This window comes from Perna viridis, chromosome 5 (genome assembly GCF_037379345.1).
Source record: "Perna viridis isolate PV_CMFRI_1.1 ecotype Kerala chromosome 5, ASM3737934v1, whole genome shotgun sequence".
In the NCBI taxonomy this organism is placed as follows: Eukaryota; Metazoa; Mollusca; class Bivalvia; order Mytilida; family Mytilidae; genus Perna; species Perna viridis.
In genome coordinates, this window is record NC_142449.1 from 35473823 (window position 1) to 35498890 (window position 25068).

The window sequence follows — 25068 nt, forward strand, 5'->3', positions numbered from 1 at the left end:
GTAATGTTTTGGAAGAGAATGCTGAAAGTACGAATTTGAAAATGTATCAAACTTCCAAAATAAAATGAATTACGTTATATATTGATTCATTAGTAATCTTTACAATATTTCTGATATAATGTGCATAGAAGTTGTATGCAACTGCTTTTGGTTAAGGGAAGGGTGTGAAAATACGAATCTTAAAATGTACCAAACTTGAATATCTAATTACCTTATACATGGATCCTGTTTAGTAGATTCCGCAGTAGAACACAAGATGCCTGATCCATGCTCAAAGTTTTCATTGGAGTCCAGGTTTCTCATTTACTTTTGTTTCTTTGAGAATGTTAGTTTGGTTATTTTATATTCTTTGAACATTGAGCAGGTCTATTTTCTCTGTCTGGTCGTTGTCCTTGCATTATGTTCACTTTTTTCCTTTCAAATGATTCTGTATCGTCACAGTCACATGTAATCATGTGGACACGTTTTTTTAAGGGACCGGAACCAGAACACTATGAAGGCAACGCCGCCGCATGAAAGAGTAATCAAGGGAACCAAGATTCTGGCGAAAAACAAAAGAATGTAATCTAGGGACAAAGACCAGAAACGGAAAACAGACAAACACAACAAAGAACAAAGAAACTCTCCCTGATTCTTAGGTAAGGATATAGGTGTCAATTTAAAAAAAAATCTCAGATCACTTTGTTATTGGAATTCTAATATAAAAGTTGGAGAGCAGCCTAAACACCAGACCTAGCTACAGTAATGGTACTGACAAAACATCACAATGAAGGCAACTGCAGGTGTTAAACTGAACTTGATTCTGTAATATATGCTAATGGTTCACTCATTAGACTTAAATGGTGTATAACTGCAAATACATTAAATCTACGATCTGTTCAGTGTTAATCACTTGTTAGTCTGACCATTGGCCTGCTCAATGTTATCACAGTTCGGACATGCAAGTCAATGTATAAATATTTGCAAGTTTATCAACGTTTAACAAGATAACTCCATGTATTACAGGAAATATCCTTGTAGGGACGAGATGTTAAACGGGTATACATATCATTAATTTGTAGACTTTGCAATGCATTATCTGGTTAAAACAACAGCCATTGGCTTAAGGCGTGTGGCTAGTGATGAATTTATATTGGATGTTTAGTCGTCAACAAACTGATTCACAAATGTACATTACATTGTTGTGTTTTGTAGATAGCATGTTTGAAATCAGGAAATAGTAGTTGCTATATAGTGATCTCTTTTTATTTGTATCGTAGACAAATTGCCAGTATATATATTGAAGATAGTGAAATATAGTGTTGTTATATGGAGGTGTTCTAGAATTTTTGTTCTGATTGAGGGGGGTTTACCTTTGATGAAGAGTTCCATTTTGTATTCATACATGTAACTGGTCATTCTATCATCAGTTTAAAAATGTGATATTCAATAAGAGATAAGGCCACAACATTTGTTATTTGCGCAATAATATTTTATTGAATACATTCTTTGACTCTTCAAAAAGTAGAAGTTGGGAAAAATATTTAACTCTGACTTTCTCAACATAGAATTGAGTAGAAATCGAGAAGATTCGCCAAAGTTCTGAATATAAATGTGTCAGAAATACTTCATGTAAAAATGTCTGTGTGTTTCTTTTTCACATCTTCCGAAATCCAGACCGACAGTCATCTTCCTTCTTTTTTCCAGTCTTCTTTTGCGTCAGTCAAGATCGGATACTACGAGGACCTAAATCTGTCCTTGAGTTAAGACATGGATCAGTTCACTCGCTACTTTATATCCCGGCCCTTCATTTATATTTAACCCGTTGTTGATTTGTAAATTAGAATCACCCAACGAATTTCTGATATAAAACAAACATGTCCGAAGACTTTCAATCGACGCCGATCTTTGATTACCAGATTAGCATTGATTTCTGTGGTTCTGACACACACGGAACATGTGTTTATTTTTATCTAAAATAATTTTCACGTAAATTGTCAGCCGATCTTTGGCTGATAAGCTTTTATACCAGATTCCACTCTACGTACACAACGATAGCTCGGGAGCTGGACTGAATACCGAAGTAAATTCATTCCATCGAAATATAATATATTGGTTAACTATTTCATTTATAAGATTTTTGTGGTATTTTGCATTATCTTTACAATACTCGGTCTTTCATTACAGAGGTAGATCCAAAATCCCACAATAGGGGTGTAAAAAGAATTAAAGACAACCGATTTGTTTGGGATAGAATTTGTGAAAAGAGTTAAGACTTCTTGCAACAAAAAGCCCAAATCATTCCCAATTTTAGGTGTGAATCCTATGAATCTATCTGCTTGAATTGCACGAAGCATTATATTTCTGTTTTCATCATCTGGGTGTTTTTGTTCAGCATGGTTTGAAATTAAATGTAGTTTTCAGATTCTTTCAGGTTTTCCTTCAATTAAAAATTTTAGATTTAGCAGTGCGTATGAAGATTTAAAAAATGAACGCACACTATCAGCCTTTGGGAAATTAAATGTGAGCTAACAACGGGTCATATTTTGTATGTTTGGCAAAATAGTGACCCTAATATACTGTCTTAACCGTTTATTTCCTTTTTGCCTCCTGTTAATTATTCATACAGAATTTAATTTAACGTTGGCACCTTTTAGCAAATTCCTACGAACGGAAATATTTCAATAACAATATTTCTAAATTTATCGTTCGTTGATAAATTTTATGATGAACTACATGTAAAACATTCAATTGGAATGTAATTTTCAATTATATCAAATGGCGTTTTTGTTCTAACAAATATTGCAGACTTGCAGGAGATTAAAATCAACGATACGGCGTACCAGGAATTAATTGATGTTAAAATATAACTGTTCTTTTTGTTAGTTATCAATTACTGGTCGCAATTTTCGTAATTTAGTGAAAAATACGACAAATGCCATGTTTGACATTCCGAATTAATTTCTAAGAGCCTGTTTGACATGGAAACTTATTTTTTATAAAAGCATTGTTGTTAAGTTCCATTTAAAACACTCCATTCCAATTTCCGATTTCCGTAGTATTCATAAATCCAGCTAAGTTAAAATTGACGCTAATTAATTCTAATAACTATTTCCAAATACAAATCTGATAAAATTATAATATTAACAAAAAAAAAGAGAGAAATAGCCATAGATGTTATACAGTTTCTGTTTTTATTACTATAAATAGACATTTAAACTTTTTTTGTATTTTATTTCGGTTGTTTTGGTGTTTATTACAAATTGTATTTACAACCCGGTTTTTCACTATTTTATGGACCCATATCTGCCTCAAATATAAAATAAAACATAAAATTCTAGTTAAATTCAGTTAAAAAGTCGTAATGTTAACAAGTTTTATGGTAAAAACATGATATTATCCAAGATAATCATTTTGCCGGTAGCAAATGTTAAGCTAATGAGTAGGCGGAGTGGAAGGCGGGGCTTGAGGTTTATTGTCTGCTTCTCACGCGCAATTCCCTACACCAATAAAAAGTAGGAAAAATATGCACAATATCCAATGATATTGCTTATATTTATTCAACAGCAGGTAGAATTTCTAAACACGGGCCTGTCATGTCGATTGTCAATTCAATATTTAACAGAGTTAGAAACAAGGGTTTTGTCTTATGTTGGTGTGGTGATTACAGACACTACACTCTATCTTCTTTTGTAAACTACCAAGGTTTACCATTCTTTTATCTATGAATGTGATGTACTGATATCATTTATTTATGTAAACTCTAACTTTTATCACAGATTGACAATATTAGTGAATTTTATGACTATTTGAAAATTTACGAGTGGAACAACACAATCAATTCAAACAGTTTGTTGTATTTACAAAATATTACTTTCCGGATTTCCGAAATCTTTGACTATTTTTCGAAACTGGATTTGTGAATATACGGAACTGATTCTGTGATGTCCCTATCCCAGTTTGGATATTCCTATACCCCGACGACGATTTCGACTCCTTCCCAGGTATGTTTTGTTTCACATATATTAGAAGGCTCTTTTACTTTCAGTATTTTTTTTTGCATTTCCCAGCATGAGAACATATTTAATGTATCATAACAGAGTGATGACATGTATTATATAGATATTTATATTATTAAGCCTTTATTATGTATGCATGAATGAAGATTTTAAGAAAGAAGATATAAACGTCACATTCCACTTATCTTTTTGTCATGTTAAATTTGTTTCAATTATTTCAATGTCAAAAACTAATTGACAATGAGACACAAAATCACTAAATAACAAAGTGTTAAATTGTTGTCATAAATTCGGATTCGAATCTAAAAATATGTAGATGGATTAATATTTTAAGGTTATGTAGTATGCCATTTGTAAGAAGTGAAATGCATTCACAAGCACAAATCACAGTCATCTAGAACTTATGAAAATTGCCAAGGGTCCATTGTTCTTAGTTGTATTATTATTAGATAAGAATAGTTCCCAGGTCCAAGACATTTGATCTCACTTCTAATGTACCTGAGTAAAGTGTAATCCATCCAATTATTCCTATATAAACAAGGTATACAGTTTTCTGACCAGATCATAATGTTTCAATATAAGGGAAATTGAAATTTAAAATAGTCCTCACATGTATCTAGAAATTAACAAAACCAGTCCATAAGTGCCGCAAAACTGGTCGATTTCCGAAACATGTATCAACTGAACTAGAAATAAACAGTATAAAACAAAACTGAAATTTATCATAAATTAAAAAAAATAAATGTGCTGTAAGCTATGAAAATGTCATTTCATTTTTTTTTATAATATTGCAGCAAAAATGAGAGAATACATGTATATATTTTATGGATAGAGATTTGTCAATTTTCGTACATAAAATGTAATAGAAAAAACATTTTACAACTGAATTGTACCTTAATTCGAATTTAGAAAATGAAGTGTAATTTGTATGGTAGCTTAATTTAGATGATAAAAAGTAAAGAAAGTTTTACAGATGTTTTTTTTTTTTTATTTGTAAGTGGAAGTGGAAATACATCAATGAAAATTAATGTATTGAATAAAATGATTTTCAGTTCATCAAAACAATTCGTCTTTAACAATTCATTCGTCAATGTTTGCTTTTAAATCTTTTCTTTGTTTAGAAAAGACCAATATTTTTTCATCTCTTTTTTAAATATTTGTTTGTTGACTTGTCATTTTATAAATGTTACTTTATTTTTACTCAACAGATCCTAATGTCCTCTTCAACAACGCCGACAATTTCCTCAATCTCTACATCTTGTTGTGAGAATGGTCGACCCATCATGACAGACCCACACACAGGACAGACAGTCTGTTCATGTCAATACGGATCTGGATTACTGAGCGCATATTCCCGTGTCCCGGGGCTGACAGATTCAATGTACAGTACGACCCCATATCCCTCCCAGGGCTACGTCCCGCTGGGGACAGATCCGTCTGCGTTCTATTCTCCCTTGGTACGTAACGCTGTACTTTTTGAGAGTATTACACGAACTTATTCATTAAATCTGTTTGTTTAACAATGCAAACATATTTGAGTCCACTTCACTCAATAAAAGTAAATGTTCATAGCTTTTATAGTCTCGAGGGATAAAATATTTGTCAAAATTGTCAACTTGAATGAGATTCGGAAATAAGTCGGAAGATAAAACAATAATTGACTTCGCTTAAATCCACTTCTGATTATAAAAATAATGTAAATACTTGGGTCCAGGTGATAAATTGCAAGCATGATGTACATTTCATAATCGATTCCTAAACTCTTATGTTAGGATAAAAAATGTATATTGTTTACAATGAAGAAGTGTAATTTCCTAACAATAGCTTCAGGAATGCTTCGTAATTTACAAATCGATTAACAAGATATATAGTGTATCCCTTAAGCTCTTGTGGCGAGCTTAATTTCTTCTTGTTCCCATTAATTTAAGAACTCTCGGATTAAGCTTGCTCGAAGCAAGTCTAGGATGAATTTCATGGAATAAGCAGCTCATATATTTTCTCTGATGTTAGTTGTAGCGCTATATCCCGGAATTTCTTATTTAGTCCACTTTTTGCTTGTTATTAACTAAGACAGACATTAATCTTATTAAAAAAAATACATTCAATAATTCTCCACATTACATAATAAACAAAAACAAAACTGAAGTTTAAAATAATTCCTCAGGGTTCTTTAAAATGTAGAGTTTGTGGAAATTATTCGGTCTTACTCAAATCATAACACAAAAATTTTTTTAGAACATTCTTACTGATCCATTTGCTTTTCATGTTGTTTGTAGAAGGAGATATTTCTAGAAAAAAATGACAGGTCAACAAAGACCGAAAAGATGTTCAATTTGACTAAAAATCATTCTCACTTTTCACTTATGTCGACAAAGTACAGATAACATTTCTAGATATTTTATTTTGACACTCATATGACGAATCATTGATTATCACCCTTGAACATCATCCAAACGCATTTGTTCTCTGATTTTAAAAATCTGACTTAAATTCAATAATTTCAACATGCTCTAGCGTTGTAAAAAAATTCCCATACCACATCAACATAGAAGTCAACACGAATAAACAGTTCATTTGCACCGTTCATTAAGCATTTAAAATCTGATTATACAATTTATGAAGTCAAAATACTAATTATTCATTTCCTACAATTGGTGTCAATTTCCATGCCTAATAATCTATTGACAGAAAAATGGTTATTAATAACTCCGTTGTTACGCTAGATTTATGGATGCAGCTATTGATTCAATTGTGTTCAGTTAAATATAGTTAAAAAATCATATGGCCTATTATGATGCCATAAAAATGAACATTATATTGTGTTGATTCTTGCGACAAAATTATTAGCTAATTTCCATAGATATTAATTGATATTGTTGATAATTTTGACATGGGTTTAGAACTGCAATGGTTACATTATGCGACCAATTTATTGCATTGCTCTTTTTTTTCTCAAATACTCCATACAGCAATTGATGCTAGAGATCTATAGCTGTGTTAAAATTTTACCACCAACATACATATCAAAAGAAATGTGTTACCTCTTTAATGAAAGTTGTTAATAATTTTTCACAGTCTTTTATCACAAATACAACTTAAAAGTGTTATGACACCAATAATATCAGTATATGTACATGTATGTTAGCTATGCTGGAGAATGGGATATGGTAATAGCCAAGAGCACAAACCATTGAAGATTTAGGCTTTTAAAGAATGCAGTTAGTTAGGGAAGGCTATTAAGTGAGATTGCAACCATGTTTTTGGAACTCCTTGGAGATATAGAAAAAATAAAGTGAATATGATACATCTAGTAACATTTCTTTTAATCTCCCTTTCAATTCCCTTTCTTTTTCAAACTTTTCTCAAATGCATTTGGATAAGACAATAACATATTGTTTGAAAAAAATGTATATAAATGTACTTATTCATGATCTTTACGTCGATATAATCTTGTCTTCAAACTTTAGTTTCTTCGGTTTACTTGGGACTTAAGCGCCGACATCAAAATTACAAATTTTCACTCTTAACTAGATTTCTATTACATCTACTTAAAAATATTATCGATTGAGAGGTTTTTTAGTACAAAAATATTAAATTTACATTCCCCTTGCCATTTTTCTATTTTCGCTTACTTAAACAGACGCCCTCTGAGGAAGGTCGATCTCCCAACGCACCGATTTCAAATTTCAAGTAAAATAAAACTTAGCATGAAATATTTCCGATAAAACTAGCAGTTTGTTGAAAAATCAGATAATAGACTTCTAAGACCGACTTGCTGTCTACGGAACCATCGTGTGCTTCCCGTACCCGGCAGGGCAATTAGAAACAATCTTGTTCACAAATTTTCTAAGTCTCTTAATCGCCACAGGGATCTCCCCCTCTTATTAGTATCTCTATAGAGATAACTAAGATTTTATTACGAACGCAGCTTCAATTTCATCTGAGATTTTTTAAAAGATTTTCTTGCGACAAACTTCCGCCCTCCATTTCATGCTTAACACCTCGACCTCTTACCAATTTTCATGAAGTGCTCCGAAAAACCTTAACCGTGAGAAGAGTGAAATTACTCTCTGAATGCAAATGGCTTCATCTAACACAACGCTTTGAAAACCTAATAATTTTATATCATCTAAACGAGATCTATCGTGAGAGTCTCTCAAAGTTCTTGGATATTATTGCATAAATTCTAGTAGTTAATGTAAAGTTATTAAAAATACCGCTTTCTCCTCAAGTATAGGTTCATCTGGTTTGCTTTCTAAAGTGCATAAATTTCTTCATTTTGCATGAAATTTGATTTCTTAGTTTCATATAAGAAAATTCAGATTTTTTTCTAAAATTATGAATTTAGTATAATATTTATTGCTGAAATGAAGACGATTTTTTGACAAATTATTATGCCTGTCTGGCATGGGTTTACAATTATAATCCATACGAGTTACATGTATTGATTTAAAAGGTTTGTCTTGTCAAATGATCTTTTTGATTTATTAATTTGTAGACTGCCTTTATTTCAGAAGTATTGAACATATGTATATCAAAAGTCACTTTTTTGATTCTTTCATTACAGCAGAATTATCAAGGGTTTCTGATCCAAATAAAATGATAGAATAATAATAATATTGATAATAATAATAATAATAATAATATTAATAATAATAAAACAATAAATAATTGTAGCGAGTTTTTTTTTACTAAATTGAAAAATAATACATATTCGTTTTCAAATATTCGAGCTGTACTAAAACACTATGCAACCAAACTAGCAAATTTATTTTTTGTGAATAAATAATAGAAGAAATAGAAATGAGAACTAGTTCATTTATCAAAATAACATTACAATAAAACAAATAACATAAGATTATCGTAATTTTTTCACAAAATAATCATCCGTTTACAGCTATGTATTTTCTATTGATAAATAAAAAAATGTAATCCCATTTCAGTACCTTTTTGACAATAAGCATTTCCTGTTAAAAATGTTTGGCAAAATACATGTAGAGAAAGCTATTACTGATACAATGTTTAACATATATAAAACAATTGTTGATGAACCATTTTTACAAATAACAATTGAGACGAGTTATTAAAATAAATAAAAGTAAAAAAAAAGGCACAAAAATAAAGTATGTTGAACTTTCCCCATCTTCATTCAAATATGTCCTGTTTAAAATTAGTTAAATGCATTATACATAATTATTTTTAAATTCCAGAATCCCCACTATGACTTGAAAGAAAATACGGAATCACCCTGGAGATCGCTAACACAGCCCACAGCCTGTTACCCTTACGACCCAGCAATGGCAAGCTATCCGTACGGCAACACGTAAGTGCCATTAGAGAAATATTTCTGTTTTCAACATATGGTCACCAAAAAGTGAATATACTCTAAAAAAACGAGTTAAATATATTATGAATGTACACATATACATAATTGTAATCTAATGTATCTACATTTATGAAATGGAGTGACTGTGATAGTATTTAGAAATTTTCAGTGATGATGTTAGGGAAGAGTTTGAATTATTTGTCTGGTTTTCTTACTTAAGAAAGAATTCAGAGTTTTACTAACACGAAGGTTTCCGAATGTTGTAATTGGACAATGTCGGTTTCTTGAAAATATAATCTTAATTTATACGTTTCGAATGACGAATTCGTATCAACTTTGGCAACTAAGATATCGTTTACATCCCATTTTTTAAAACTATTTTTGTAGATATGGGGGCATGGACCTTAATGGAGCAGCACGTCGTAAAAATGCTACAAGAGAAACAACAAACACATTAAAAGCATGGCTTTATGAACATAGGAAGAACCCATACCCAACGAAGGGGGAGAAAATTATGTTGGCAATAATCACAAAAATGACACTGACACAAGTAAGCACATGGTTCGCTAACGCACGACGACGACTTAAGAAAGAAAATAAAATGACTTGGTCACCACGAAATAGATGTGGCGATGACGGCGATGACGAAAACAGTGACGGGAAAGCAGACGACGACGACGATGAGCAGAAGAAAGATAAAATTGACGAAAACAGCAACGATACAAAAGATACTATAGACAAATGTGACAATAGTAAGTTTGTTTTCCTTTTTTCCTTTTTTTTTTGTCTATGAGTTTCCCTTAAAAAATATTGCGCATTTTTCCCTTTGCTACCATAACCGAGTTTCTCTGATATGCATTATACAGTATGAAATTAGGATTAGAAGCGTGGCTGTCATGGTCTTTTTAATTAGGAAAGTGGTTTTCATGGAAAAAACAATATAATCTTTTGGGTACAACTAATTCTCCTGTTAGATAAATCTACTAGTAACCAACAACACTTTTATTTTTACTTAGGCATCAAAATGCATGCAGTGGTCTTCTACACTAGTGTTTTAATAAGGTTAAGGGTGTATTTCTTGTGGATCTTTATGGTGTATCCATCTGCACCATGAAAACTGATCTATTCAACGGGTCATAGTTTTCCTTTCCTCGTTTGTCTACCCCAGACTTGGCTTTTTATGGGAAACTCGGCGGGTGTCTCTAGAAAAGCAGAGGACGCTTACTCTACCGGTGCACCTGGTCCATGCTTCCAGTTTTAGTGGAGTCCTAGTTGCTCATTTGCTTTTGTTACTTTGTAAGTATGATTTTAGTTACTTTATGTGCTTTGTTTTGTTTGTCTGTTTCCATGTCTGGTCTTTGTCCCTGGATTGCATTCTTATCATTACCGCTATAACCTTGGTTCCCTTGATTACTCTGTCGTATCTACTTATGCGCCAAAGTACATTATATGCAATAAAATTAGCAAAATAATCGGAAAATCATTTCTAGTTGAATACAGAGTGTTTACTTCCATGTAAAGCCATATTGCTTTATCCTTACAAAGTAGAAGAATTTTAATACAATGGGTGTAAAAGAGAAGCGGAGAATTTTACTTTATTCATATTTGAATTGATTGTAAGAAGATAACCAAGCCTGGTCAATTTAAGATATTATAGATGTCAATTACTAACGAGATATTTGCCGATTTACAGCAAAATAATAATGGAGCTCTATTCTGTTGCATTAAATAGGGACAGCCCAGAAATGCGGCCGCTTACAAACAAATTGAAATTAAATCCTATGATTTTAGCGATTCTCCGACACACAAGACAGAGGCTGTTTTTCGTTAATTGAAAATATCGTCAATATCAGTGGATTTAAATTCATTCAATTTGATTCACTGATTGAAACGGATTCGAAGATACGGCAAGCGGTAAAAGCAGACGATCAGTCTCCGCACGTGCTGGACACAGTTCTGCTTAAGCCTATGCGAAGCTGCTTGACTTTTAAGCTCGTATCTAAATGAAGAAATTAGAAGAATATTGACGTTTGTGTAGATATAATCGTGTATTTATTTAGACTTGCCCTTTTCAAGTAATAACTCTATTTCGTGCATGGCTAAGCAGCGTTGCGATAATCAATAATATGAAATCGAGGCGTTTGATACGGTGTCGTTAAATATAAAATATATTGTGCTTTTAAACTCATGCTATGAGCTACACGATCTTGCATGCGGGAAAAGATAAGTGGGTTACAAATGCTACTTAAGATCATAATAACTATTTTGTGACATTTTGTTGAAAATTAATGGATGTAAAGATTGGAGAAATAATGTCACGTGGTGTTGAAAACGACAGAAAGTTGCTCCGAGTAGGTTAAATTGGTTCTGAGGGTCCTTAACAACTAATCTGCTCTGAAGTATCCTAAAAGGGTTAAAACAAATTAATAACTTAAAGTAGAATACTAAATGAACGATGTGAGATAGGCCAAAATAAGTTGAAACTCTAAACTGCTCAACTTCTTGATATGTTTATATGGAGAACAAGAACACGGAATCCGGATTATTCAAAGACTGTATTTATAGGCATAGAGCTATACAGGGGTGTACGACCCAGTGTGCAGAGACACATACTCAACGTTTGAATAACTTTGCATAACTATGACATTGTACTCGCGCACTATTTTTGTAGATAGATTAACTATTGTCATGTATTTGGTACTGTTTTAAGCCTTTTTGTTCCCAATCTTTTAAAGTTTGCTCCTAAATACATTCAGTATAGAATTTGTCTTGAAATGACTGTGATTTTTAAAAGATACTAAGACAATTTTTTTTCATAAATTATGTCAAAGCTTAAAAGTCAGCAGTATATACATATGTACTTAATGAATGCAATTTAATCTTATTGCCAACACAAAGCTCGCGATTTCATTCGGAAAAGTTTCTAAAGATTTGTTATTCTACTTAAAATGTTTAAGATCGCCTCATTCCTTGTCTTCATGCATATTGTAAGTCAACGATATCCTTTTCATCATCTAAGCGCAGAAGTCTTTTCTTCCCGAAGTTCTCTAGACTTGCTGAATTAGTCAGACTATTATATTTGCACTTTTCTGACAGCAGCAAGCTACGTGTAATTTTCGTATGTTGAATATCTTTTTGTTTGGATAAAAAAAAATCATAGAAAAAAAATGAAATTAAACTTCAAAATCGATTTTGAAAATGACCTTTACTAAATCATAGCAGACATGAATTAAGTACCGAATGGGACCATCGCATGTGGTAATGCACCACATAGTTTTCAAATTTAATCTAGATTAGCAATGGCGGGTCCAGGAGGTTGGGGCTCTGATTAGCCTAAGAAAGGACCCTTTCCAAAAAATCCCGAAGTTAACAAAAATGAGATTTGAAGTAACACGAGTATAGGAGATCTAACATGATTTCAAGGCTACGGTAATTAAATAGCACTGTAAAGGGAGTGTGATACACGTATAATAATATAGAATAAAATGAAGAAGTTGTATACTGGAATCAAGCATTGCATTTGTAGAGAAAAAAATAACTGATAAATTAGTGACACAGCAGATATCTTATCTCTTTGTGCTTTTTTTCTTTGCAACTTTCAGTGCAATTCGACTGGAAAAGTGAAGTGACGTCATATCATGAATTGACAAACCACCACACAGACATCATGACAATCATAAAGTTAAATCTTATGTTAGTTACTGCTGTTGGTTCGGATACATTATAATCACAAATTACTCGGCACCATGATTCGTGGTTTTACTCACAAATGAAACCTTTATCAAGGTTGATCTACATTTGATACATGAAAATAATAATTTGTTTATTTCTCTTTAGCGAAATCTGTTTTATCTCTGCGGAATTGTTGTGATGCGTCGGCGCCATATTGGCTTCCCCATCGCCGCCTCCTTTCCATACTTATAAATTACATACTATACTTATGTTTTCAAACTTCTTTATTCAGGAAACTAATAATGACAAGTCATTTTGTAAAAGGATACATTTATCAAATTGTAAACTACGGAGTCTTGCGGACGATATGACAATGACCAAAACAAGATGGCGGACGTCATTTTGCGTGTCAATGTCACGGTTCACTGATTACGTTATGTTGTACAGAGACCTCAAAAGAATCATTGACAAGGCGACAGACATAAATTTACTTTTTACAAATTTTGAAATATGACCGTCTTCAGCGGAGAAATGGACAAGTTGATTCGGTGATTATTTAGCGACAACAAATAATTATTGCTCTTTAGTTTGTGATTAATGGCAGTGTTTTAGATATTGCCTTTAGGACATGAAAGAATCTCTTGTCCCATTCCCATTGTTAATTGAATAAAATGGGGATTTTATATGAAAATGTTGTCTGAAATATATATGACGAATGTACTTTATAACGACTCTGAAATTTACTGCCTATATTATGGCGATCGAAAAAGACTGTTATGTACGTAGTGTTCTTTTAACTAGTCCCGAATAGACTTTTCGCCAGCTGACCTAACCGAAGTCATTCTCACTAACCAAATATAATTTTAAAAAATGACTTAAGCTTCATGCTTTAATGTACACTTGAACTTCCCCTTGTACTTGGATAATGTTATTAATCATAATACTAAAACTTAGTATCGACAATAATTTTTTGTATTTAGGTTAAACGCTGAAGCATTTGTTGCGTTTCACCTCTTCAGTTTTTTTCTATTACTTTTTTTAATTGTTGACCGAAGTAAATTATCTACTCAAATTAGTTAAAACTAAAAGGCCTATAAAGATTGCTCAACATAACGATTTCACGATACATGTTCATTGGTCTCGCAATTTTAATAGTTTTTTTTTAGAAATGCAATAATTTATGAAATTTGATTATCATTGAAATTATTTACTAGGATGGCGCAAATAAATTTAATTTAGATAAAATTTTGTCGATCGTTTTTTATTATAAAGGAGCAAAGATGATAGGGCACGTATTTGGCCCGCATTTGTTGAATTAAGTTGATTTTTTTCATAATTTTAAAAATTGGGCAATTTAAACCTTTTCTATAATTTAATATACTGAAGCTATTAGTAATAAGTTTCACTGTATATATACGTTCGAATATTTATGAAATATTATGAATAAATTAAAAACGTTTATTTTTACCTGTCCCCGATCCACAATTCGCGTTCTCGCACATTTCTGCAGTGATGGGAAAAAATTCATGCAACGTCATACGCTGCACGTTTCCAGGGTGGTGGTCTATTTTACCTGGGTATAAATGAATTAAATTTGTAAGGTGAACTGCAGGTGTTAAAAATATTGATTTTCCAACCACTTCACATAGTCATCCAGTTTTAATGTGTTAAAGAAGGACTTGACTAGTCTTTTATACATCGATTTTCTTGATAAAATATTAAACAGATTGAATTCTTGAGTGAAATAGTAATCGTCACTTCTATAAAATGCCTAATTTACCTACTCATTGAAAAGGATATCTTTTAGATTTAAAAGGCAGCTATTTCCAGCCTCCAAAATATCAAAGCGACCCGTAAACGTCTGTTCCGGATTTCATTCAGAAATTAATAAAACACCTGGTTTATAAGGATTCACTACAAAGAAAGTCCTTAGACAATCTTAGTCACTGCTAACACAAGGGGCGTTCGAGTTTAAGGTTGGAATATATTTTCAAAAATGTGTTGTGACTATTTTACATTAATTTCCTACTTCAGAATCAAAAGAAAAATCAACAACGGGAATTTTTCTGACGTTAAAGGCTAACATAAACACTTAATCTTAAGTCTGAAATTTCCATCACTTGAATTTTAAATGATGAAAATATTTTTACATCACAGTAGTACTCTTGCTATATCGTTTTTCCCCCAGTTTTTACTTAGGAATGTTTTAAACACGAAATGATATATTGACATAAAGATAATTTTGTTAAATTCAAAGCGAAAAGAATAAAAACTCTGATAAATGCAAGCAATTGCAAATTAAGTTTTTTTTATGCCAGTTTTATAGGAATAAAAACTTATCAAAGTAAGACTTAAAATTCTAATCTTGACAACAAGCACATGGTCAAAAATTGTGAAATATTGACGCACTCATATTTCGTGTCTGAGGATTACATTCTCCATTTTTTACCTATCATCCACTAATATGATTCGTGTTGAAAATCAAATGAAATAAAAACTGATTGAAAAAAAGAAATAAAAAATGTAGTAATAATAAAAATAAATAAATAAAAAGATAAATAAATGAAAAAAAAAACCCAAACAAACAAACAAACACATACAAATAATAATAAAAAAAAAACGTTTCTTGCTTCTTCCTCGGGAACTAATACTTGATATATTAACTAATACTTGTCTGTAAAGTAAGGTGATAATGAATATTGGCATTTCAATTTCAGGCATAATTAACTCTAAGTCAGACCATGATCCAATTGATGTAACTACATTCGGAAACAGTACTAAACAAGACATTCTTGGACTTGAACCTATTGGAATAGTCAAAGATGAACCAAATGGACTAAATACGGGTTACATGGGACCCGTTGCAGAGTTGAAAACACCAACACTAGGTGTAAAGCGCCTTGATTCCCCTTGTTCAAACAGCAACGATTCTGGACTGAGCGATGTAAATAATTCGTTATCTTTAAATGGAGCAGGACTTGACAGCAGTGATGCTTTGAGACCACGTATTTGGTCCTTAGCGCATGTTGCAACTTCATCTGCAATAACTACCTCTATGTCAACCTCTACCATGAAGGATCAAAATTCCCCTGTCAATTATTCAAAACCAGGATCTTCATACACTACAAATACGTCATCAATGAGGTCATGGATGGACAATGCTTTCCCAGTAGGATCTTCAATGTTTTCTCCTGGATCGTCTGGATACACAAACATATCTGGTTCCTCCACTCAAAATGACAAATCGCCATTTTCATTAAATAATTCAGCATTCAATGGTCTGTCTTCTTCCGGAAATTCATCTTCACTTTTGAGACCGTATCCATCTTTGTCGTCGCTTTATTCACCTTCCGGTTCTCGAGGTTCCGAGAGACTAACTAATGGGACATTATAACTGTACCAACAAATTTAAATCAGACTTAGAACTTACAACGAAGCCAGGACATAACGTTGTCTTCTTGGTACACATGTGCATGATATCAGAAGATTTCTGAACACCTGCGCATTTGAGAGAAGTAACTTAGCACAAATATCATTTCTTGCCATTTTGTTGTAATATCATTTATATATATTGCATAAATATTCTTGCCAAATGAAAGTGCTATGATAGTCACATATCATTAGTTAATTTAATGCGTTGACTACATAACGTCAATAAATGTTCTATTTACAAAAATTATTGCCTGACAAGCGGTTAACCAATGATGGACATTAAGTCACCAACTGAATTAATCATTCCCGCTACGTAGGAAAAAGCTAATGTTTACGAATCAACGGCTTAGTCAGAATTCGAAATGATATATGTAAGATAATTTTCCTTAATTTTGTATGATTTAATGCAAAGTGCTTGTAGGTAGTACATTGGACAGAAACTGTGATTGTATAAATTACAGAATGTTATTTTGGGAAATACTAGTTGCCAAGTATTGGTCTGTTCCATTTGATTCCAGTGAGCATGTCAAAATATATTGGCTGTTGTCCTGTGTCTTCATTTAAATGGAAACAACCGTTTAAATTAAATATTAAGTTTTAGTTTACTGTGGTGTAGTAGTTCATCATACCTGTTCAGTAAAATGTAGAAGTTAAAAAAATTGAAACCGTCACTGTAAGTGCTCAACATGGTCAAATAATTAGTAGTTATTCAAAAATGGTGCATATACAATATATCTTTAATTAAATGATAGTACGAATAATTATTAACCTAAATGTACTAACCGATTTAACATGAAGTTGAGATGAACTTCAATTCAAGTTAAATGCATAATATTTCTAACTTTATATAGTTTGTTTGGTGCGTTTCCATAGTTTTTATTAACATTAATTTTGTAATTCCATTTAACCCGAGAGAACTAGTTTGTCATTCTGATTGTTTTTTTTGCCATTCAGGCAAAGTAACAAAAGTTAGTTGAGAAATACATAGTAATCATCAGGTTTTATTATATAATAAATGAAAGGTCTAAATGAAATGTTGAATTTATACCTATCCATCACTTTATTTTACTACAAACCATACTATTACATTGTATTTAAAGTCGGTTTAAAAGAAAATATGATCAATTACGAGTCAAAATTATAAAACAAATATGTTTTTTATTTAATTATTGGCTAACAAATGAGACTGAATATAATGAATAAATACATTCATAGTCTCATTGTTCCCTTTTATAAAACACAAACTCACGGTTTAAAGTAAAAAAAAAAATCCCAGTTGTTACGGTGTGTTTTAATTAGGATATCTTAATCATTTTTAATAATGTATCGATTTTCTGGGATGCTGTTGTACTATATATGATCATTTTGGTTCAAGAAAAATGATTTAAACTGTTATGTTACGTATAAAATGAGATTTGATTTAATCTACAAATTTATTTATTTGTTAAATAAACATTATTTCCATGTTGTTTTATTTTATTGCTTTGATAGTTCAACAGGTAAATTGTAGACCCGGCCTTGTTGAGTTAAAGAAGTAGGGGGGGGTACCTTAAATACAAACTATTTGTTTCATTTCAGTAATTAAACTTAAAAATATCAAATAAAAAGAATAATACACACAGTCTGACAAAATCTCAACTGCACCAGCTTTAAAGGAGCTAATGAAAACATCCACCAATCGGAAATATTGTCAAGTAATTAGTTTTAATAGCCTGGCTGAAATAAACAGAAATATGAAAAAAAGTACATATATTAAGTTTCAGTTCTTATATATATCAGGTGATGCATGTCAAAAACCAACCATATTCACTTAAATTTCTCATTCAGAAACATTTTTTCATTACATAGATTGTGTATGAAATTTGCACATAGCAAGAGTCACCATTTTTGATACGTTGATTTGAGAGGAGAGAAATATTAATTGGAAGGAGTGATTTACCAAAATATTATGACGAGTGCCCAAGAACGCTTAGATTTAAGAGTGTGCAGAAGTTGATCCGCACACAAGTTAAATCCTCAAGGGTTCTTGGCACGAGTGATGACAATTTGATTATTCACGATAACCAATGGATTATCCTATTGGTTATATAGATTTTCTTCACAATTTAACGATATCTTAACCTAAACATGAATCTAAAATTCTGTGACTTGTTGGCGGGAGGAAGTCCGAGAGTGAAATTACCGAATTTACTTCACAGTGTGAATTATCGAAAATTATTATACTGGGAACATTCGATAAAATACTGCTATCTATATAATAAATGGTTTTTTCTCCAAAACACAGACCTGTTTACAGAAAAGACTATACTTACCTGAAGATATGGCATATAAAAAACAAAAAAGCATCTTTTATTCGTTTGGGTGTTTGTTCTTTGTATCACTTTTGCCATTGGCATTGTCTAGATTTTGTATGGATCGGCACTGAACAGAAATTCAATTACATGTGCATGATTAATAAGACACAACTCGTAAGTATGATTTAATGTTATTGAATTTGTGGTCATCAAGGTGTTGACTCCATGTTACTACCCACAAGAGACATACTCAAGTACTTTTTGGCAATTTCCCACACATAACAGCAATTGAATGTATAAAAATATACACTAATGGGCAATAATTAGTAAGTAATCAAGTACATCTTACCAAAATTAATGCATTTATCTAAAGGAATGACTAAAATGAACAAAACATGGAGGTATCAATCAAAATATGAACAAAAATACACGTCACCATTAAATTACTATATACATCATTTGCCTAAAGTGTAGTTTGGCCTCTTAATGTATATAGAAGACATTATATTAAAAAGTAACTTGGAAAATTACATAACTATATTACGTAAATCAATTGTGTTACATATATGTCCTAATAATGAATTTATTTTGAAAATAATGAAAAAAAAATATTGTAATTTATATTTGATGACGCTAGTCTGTTGCGGTTTAAATATCTATTGATATATCAAAATGTACTGTAAAATGAATCCAGCTTTTGTCAATTACAGACATCTGCTATTCCAAATACATAAAAATGTGTTTCCTTATAAGATCACGTTTAAAGGAATTTGGTCTACTCATATCATGTGGTGGTTTTCCAATTTTCCGGTTTTTGCCCTGATATTGCCATTTGTTATATGGAATTCATTTTTAGACTATTCCTTTTGACAAGTGCCTAGATTTCAGTAATTTTGTTATTACCCGTTAACCACTCAAGAATAACATTAACGAAAAAAAGTAGTCTTCAATAAAATGTTTGCTTCAAATCTAACTTATATCTGGTGAAGTTTTTGTATCAAATTATGTATTTAAATGCGAGAACAAATACTGGTTTATATATAATGGTTAAACTAACGCTATTAGAAACTTATATATCAATATAATGCTTCAGTTTTCAGTGATGAAAATCAGGTATCCCCATAGTAAGAAAAGCCTTTTGTTAGCTTGTAAAGTTCAAGATTTCAAACAATACAGCTACAAAGGACACAATTGCGTACTTACTGCTAAAAGATCACACAAAAGAAAATTCCTTCAAAACTATACACAACAAGTCTACCCTTAACACCTAGATTAGTATGGTTTAAACAACTCGTTCGCGGATTCACCATTTCCTTTAAAACAACATAAAATGTTGTGACGTACTGATACTGTTTAACAACAACCAAAAAAAAAAAAAAACAAAACAAAACAAAACAAAACAAAAAAAAAAAAAAAAAAAAAAAAAAAAAAAAAAAAAACAAACAAAAAAAAAAACAAACAAAAAAAAAAAACAAAAAACAAAAAACAAAAAACAAAATAAAGCCTTTCATAAGAATTTCAAAAGAATCAAGATTGTAGAGGAAATCAAAAGAACGCAATCGAGACAGACACACAAAACAGAGAACATAACATGCCAAAGATAAAACATTCTACGAAACAAAAGTAAAAATGATAATTAACGCTTCAAGAAAAGATCAAATACCCGTTTAATTTTGTTGGTTATTACTAAAATCTGAAGTACATTTTGTGTGTGGTAGTTAAAAAAGGCCTTTTACAAAATTAAAAAAAAGATATGACAATATTTAACAGGTGTAGACGTTCCATTTTAGGAATTTCGGGACTTTGAAAGAAGGAATCGGGCTTGGAAATAATGTAGAATATTTTTGTTCACAAGCAACATTTTTAATCAAAGCAAAGATTGACAGTTTTGGTTGCGCATAAATGAGCGATTTATGTTTTAAACCATACGTAAAGAATAATAATTAATGGAACTACGATTCGAGTGATAATCAAAAGAGTGTATCAAAGGGAAAAGACTAGATAGGGAAAATAAACACACACAACAAAAAATCATGATACAATCGAAAATAACACACACAAAAGTAAATGAGCAACCAACTCCATATAACACTGGGAGCATGGAAGAGGTACACCGGTAACGTAGGTGTTCTCTGCTTTTCTAGAAACACCCAGTTGCCGAATAAAAGTCTATCAGTTTGAAAAAGTGATAGAATAAAAGAGTTAATTGTGTCATATGGAATAGTATTACTTATCATAACATGGTAGTACCTTACCGACAGAGAACATGATGTAATGCGTCATCAATGTTTTCAATGGTTTTAAGTTATAATGACAATAATAAAATTGAATTTGCTGTTGTTTTAAACAATGCTTTGTGTTATAATGCATCAATTGTTTAAAATTTATAATTGTTGGAGAGAAATAGTATTGATTAATGCAAAAAACTAAATTTCTAATAGCACCGGTAAAATTTCAGTTCAACTAAAATTCCTATTGACCGATAAAAAGAACTGTTATTGTTATTCCATTGCAGGTACAGATTGAATAACGTAGAAATGATAGCAATTAAATTTCATTTTTTTTTTATAAAATTTCAAACGACTTTGTGAACAACCTTTTAAATAGTGAAAGGAAAAGTGTTAATGACACCGTTTTAGTCACATACTATCTCAATAATTTAATGATCACCTGACCGCATTTGAACCAATTAAAACGCTGATAAAATTGTTTTGTACACCACAGTAGCAGACACAAATTCAGTATCCGTTTGAATATATCATAGATATTTGTATCAGCGTTGGTAGTGTAAAATCAAAGACGGAAAATTCAACTCATGTAATTTGTGTTATGGGGATGAAACCATTGATGAAAGGAAATATGTTGTGATTCATTGTGAGTCTTTTCCCCAAAATGATATTTGGAAAACAGTGAAAGGAATATGGATAACGTTTACAAGGGTCTAAATTTAATTTTGAAGGTGGATGGTTCTGGACTTTTTTAAGTTTTAAATCTATGATCAACCTAATAAAAACCATACATATAAGTCAGTAAAAAGAGTTGAAGGTCCAGGAAACATAGAAAATAAATTTTCAATGGTCCTAAACCCGTAACTGAGTGTGTCGGACCTTGGACTATCTAATAGTTGAACATCTGCCAAAGAGGCAGCATCCTCCTCGTATGCAGTAGTGAGTTAATCTATGCACATCAACTATATTAAACATTGAAGAATGGCGGAGAATATGTTAAAAATAAAGGATTAATTAAATTTGCTTGCACACCCAAATGATAAATTGAAGAAAGAGACCAGAGTATCAATAATCTATTTTAGTGTAAAATTTTCGAGGGCTACTTAGAATCTTTTCGTTTGATCCTTAAATTTATCATTTAATAATTTTTTCAAATCGCATCACAACTCAGAAAATCATGGACTTTCAGACCATTTATCGAATGTAAATATTTGTTAATCTTCTGTTTACAAGAGACCGATACTTAATTATTCCTATCTAGTCCGTCTCGGCGTGAAGTGACATCAATACATGAAATGAACCCTTTAGTGACCACTACCACGTGGTGTCAGCCTTTCAGTGTCCACCTTTGTTACAAGAGTTGTCCATTTCAATAACCAGAAGACATGTCTATTTCACGTCCAATCTACGTTAAATTTATTTTCGACAGATGTTCGGTTCAAATCAAAAGATTAAATTATCGCTAGATTTTAATTTGTCAAAACATGGAAATTTCCTTGAAAACTATGACACGCTTGGATAGTAAAACAGCATCTGAAAATATTATGCATATCTTCTGTAGTTAAATATGCTTATATTCAGACGGACTAAAGTTTGGGCTTCAAAATGTTCAAACAACAAAATAACATCAAATTGAAAAAAGTCACCAATTTAAGTTCTTGTAAAAAAAGGTGTTATAAAACGTTTCCTTAAGTTTTTTTTTAACAAACGAAGACAAACCGTGACCTGTAAGGACTTGATTTGATCTTAAATTAGGGACGTTGTTAAAAATATAAATATATGGTTTATTATGACTAGAAATCAGGTATCAATTTAAAGCAGTACATATTTACGTAAACGCTAAAATTGTCTAATCTCTTCCACATGTGGTCCTGTAAATATTGATTTGCGGTCGTCTGCGTATTAATAAGAGGTGTTCCGAAGATCTTTAAAATGGAGGAATTTTCCTGCCATGACGGTTAATGTGTCATTATCTACTTAGTTATAGCACCATATTTTGTTTAACTATTATGAGAACATTTATGTATCAATTTGCGACACCTGAATATGTTATTTTATCCTATTAAGGAGAGGTGCTCATCTTTAAGAGGTAAAAGTTTGGGATAATATGTTGTCCGACAATACGCGGTCATGTTTTTATACCTAACAAACAATTTCAAAATATTAAATCTGAGACTGCCAATACGGTATTAAAAAGAATATTCGTGTAATTTTAGGTCGTTATCGTTACATCAACATTTATTTTAAAGCTAATCATGTTGTGATAGTTTTCAATACACCTGCATTGCGGCACTATTTAATGCTCATATATTTTTTGTGAATTTGGTAACAGCATTTCCTGCAAGCCTAGACATAGAAATCGATCAAAAGATGGAAACATACATAAGTACTTGAAGAAGTAAACATGAACGCACACTGAGAACGTATGCACATAGTTAAAGTAATAATATGTAACTTTGTAATTACTGGGTCATTATCTTATGGTCATCTTTGTGAACTTGTTTTATAATACTACAGCATTGATTCGTAATGTTGGTTAACTTACCGCCTATCTATACAACAGAAATAAAATCAACAATTTATTCATGTAAAATATCATGAACAAGTAATGTTGAAAAATATGTTTGTTGTTATTTGTTCCTTAATATCTTTATTCAACGAAGCAATGCAATAAAAACCGCAATTTTGATTCAAAATATATATGACACATACAAAAAATTAAATAAATGAGAATAATAACCCAAGAAAAAACACACAAGCAAACAAAAACAAAACGGTAAGTTTTTTAACACAAAATGCCATTCATTTTCTTAAATATTAAATAGTTACATATCAAATCAAAATTACGTCCAAGGTTGATATTTTTGCGAATTAGTGCTTTAACATGTATCTTCTTTTAAGCTTTCAATTTTTTAAAACAGCTTCGGTTCAAAACTTATTGAAAGTTATCACCGCAATATTTTATGGAGAAGAGTGGATAATACTCATCAATGACATGTTTTATTCATTTATCTTATCAGACGATGTTCAAACACTAATATTACAATAAATTTAGAATATTTTCATGGTTTATTAGATCCTTAATTTTCCCAATCGTGTTTAATAAATTGACAATATTTACAATTAAAATTAGTGTTAAATAATCACTTTCTGCAATAACATAGATCGCATACAAATCCCAAGAATGTCCTTTGATCTGTGAATTCCCAATATGGCCTGTATTATAAACCTGTCGAAGACTGAAATCATCTGTAAAATGCCCCGTACCAAGTTTTCAAACAGTGACAATTGGAATGACATGATAGTTGACTATTCTATTGAAAACTTTGCAGACCAAGCAACGGTATTATTGTCAATTACTATTAGTTCTAAACCTAATAATTACAACAATAGAATGGATTCACTTTTTATCAGACTGAATAAATTGATCGGTGTCTTTGTCAGGTAATAATGAGGAAAATGAGGACGATATTATCTAGTCCATGGGGTAGTGTATTGTTGTCGAGGAATTATATCCATGCGATGCACTTCAATACTGTAGCAAATAATATCAAGCCTTCAAATTAAGCATATCGTCAAATGACAATGTATTTGAATCCGTCAATTGATCGCTGCTTCCGACATCTTTGCAACCTGGGTTTGATTACCCTGTATTTATTAGACTTGAATATATTGTTAAATTTCAGGTAATTTTATAAACATCCTGCAATGCTGGGAAATGAAAGTCAGTAATTAATTTGTGATATGCATGTTATTTGAATGAATTGATTTCTTCATGTGTAAAAGTGATGCATTCGTAGTTTTTGGAATGTGAGCAGTCTATTAAGTACCAATCTATACACAGTTTAGACACTGCAAACGGTAGAAGTAATTCATGGTACAGAAAAAACTAACAGAACAAACACTGCTTTTTAGGACCACTCACACCACTTACTTTGGTCTCTTTGTAGGTGTTATTTTTTTTTGTTATGTCTGTCCATAGTCTTATCATTGGAATACATTCTTTTGATTACTGCTCAATTCTTGATTCCTAAGATTGATTATTCTTTACTAAGCAAAGCCTTTTCTGTACATATTAGTATTTTGAGAAAATGATACATTCATCTCCAAAGGGAAAA

At 31.4% G+C, this 25068-nt stretch overlaps 1 protein-coding gene across 1 annotated transcript; it reads left to right on the top strand.

The window, feature by feature from the left end:
- Positions 1–3572: 3572 nt before the first annotated feature.
- Positions 3573–17901, top strand: LOC148617239 (iroquois-class homeodomain protein irx-2-like). Its single transcript, XM_088584757.1, has 5 exons — positions 3573–3983; positions 5207–5455; positions 9209–9321; positions 9712–10076; positions 15714–17901. The coding sequence occupies exons 1-5, from the start codon at positions 3924–3926 to the stop codon at positions 16388–16390; spliced, it is 1464 nt and encodes a 487-aa protein (XP_088440883.1). The 5' UTR covers positions 3573–3923; the 3' UTR covers positions 16391–17901.
- The last annotated feature ends 7167 nt before the right edge of the window (positions 17902–25068 follow it).

Excerpts from the sequence above, each read along its gene's own strand:
- LOC148617239 (XM_088584757.1), top strand. The coding sequence starts at position 3,924 with ATGTCCCTATCCCAGTTTGGATATTCCTATACCCCGACGACGATTTCG. Across the intron at positions 3,984-5,206 it reads CGATTTCGACTCCTTCCCAG|ATCCTAATGTCCTCTTCAAC; the intron begins GTATGTTTTGTT and ends TTTACTCAACAG. Across the intron at positions 10,077-15,713 it reads TATAGACAAATGTGACAATA|GCATAATTAACTCTAAGTCA; the intron begins GTAAGTTTGTTT and ends TTTCAATTTCAG.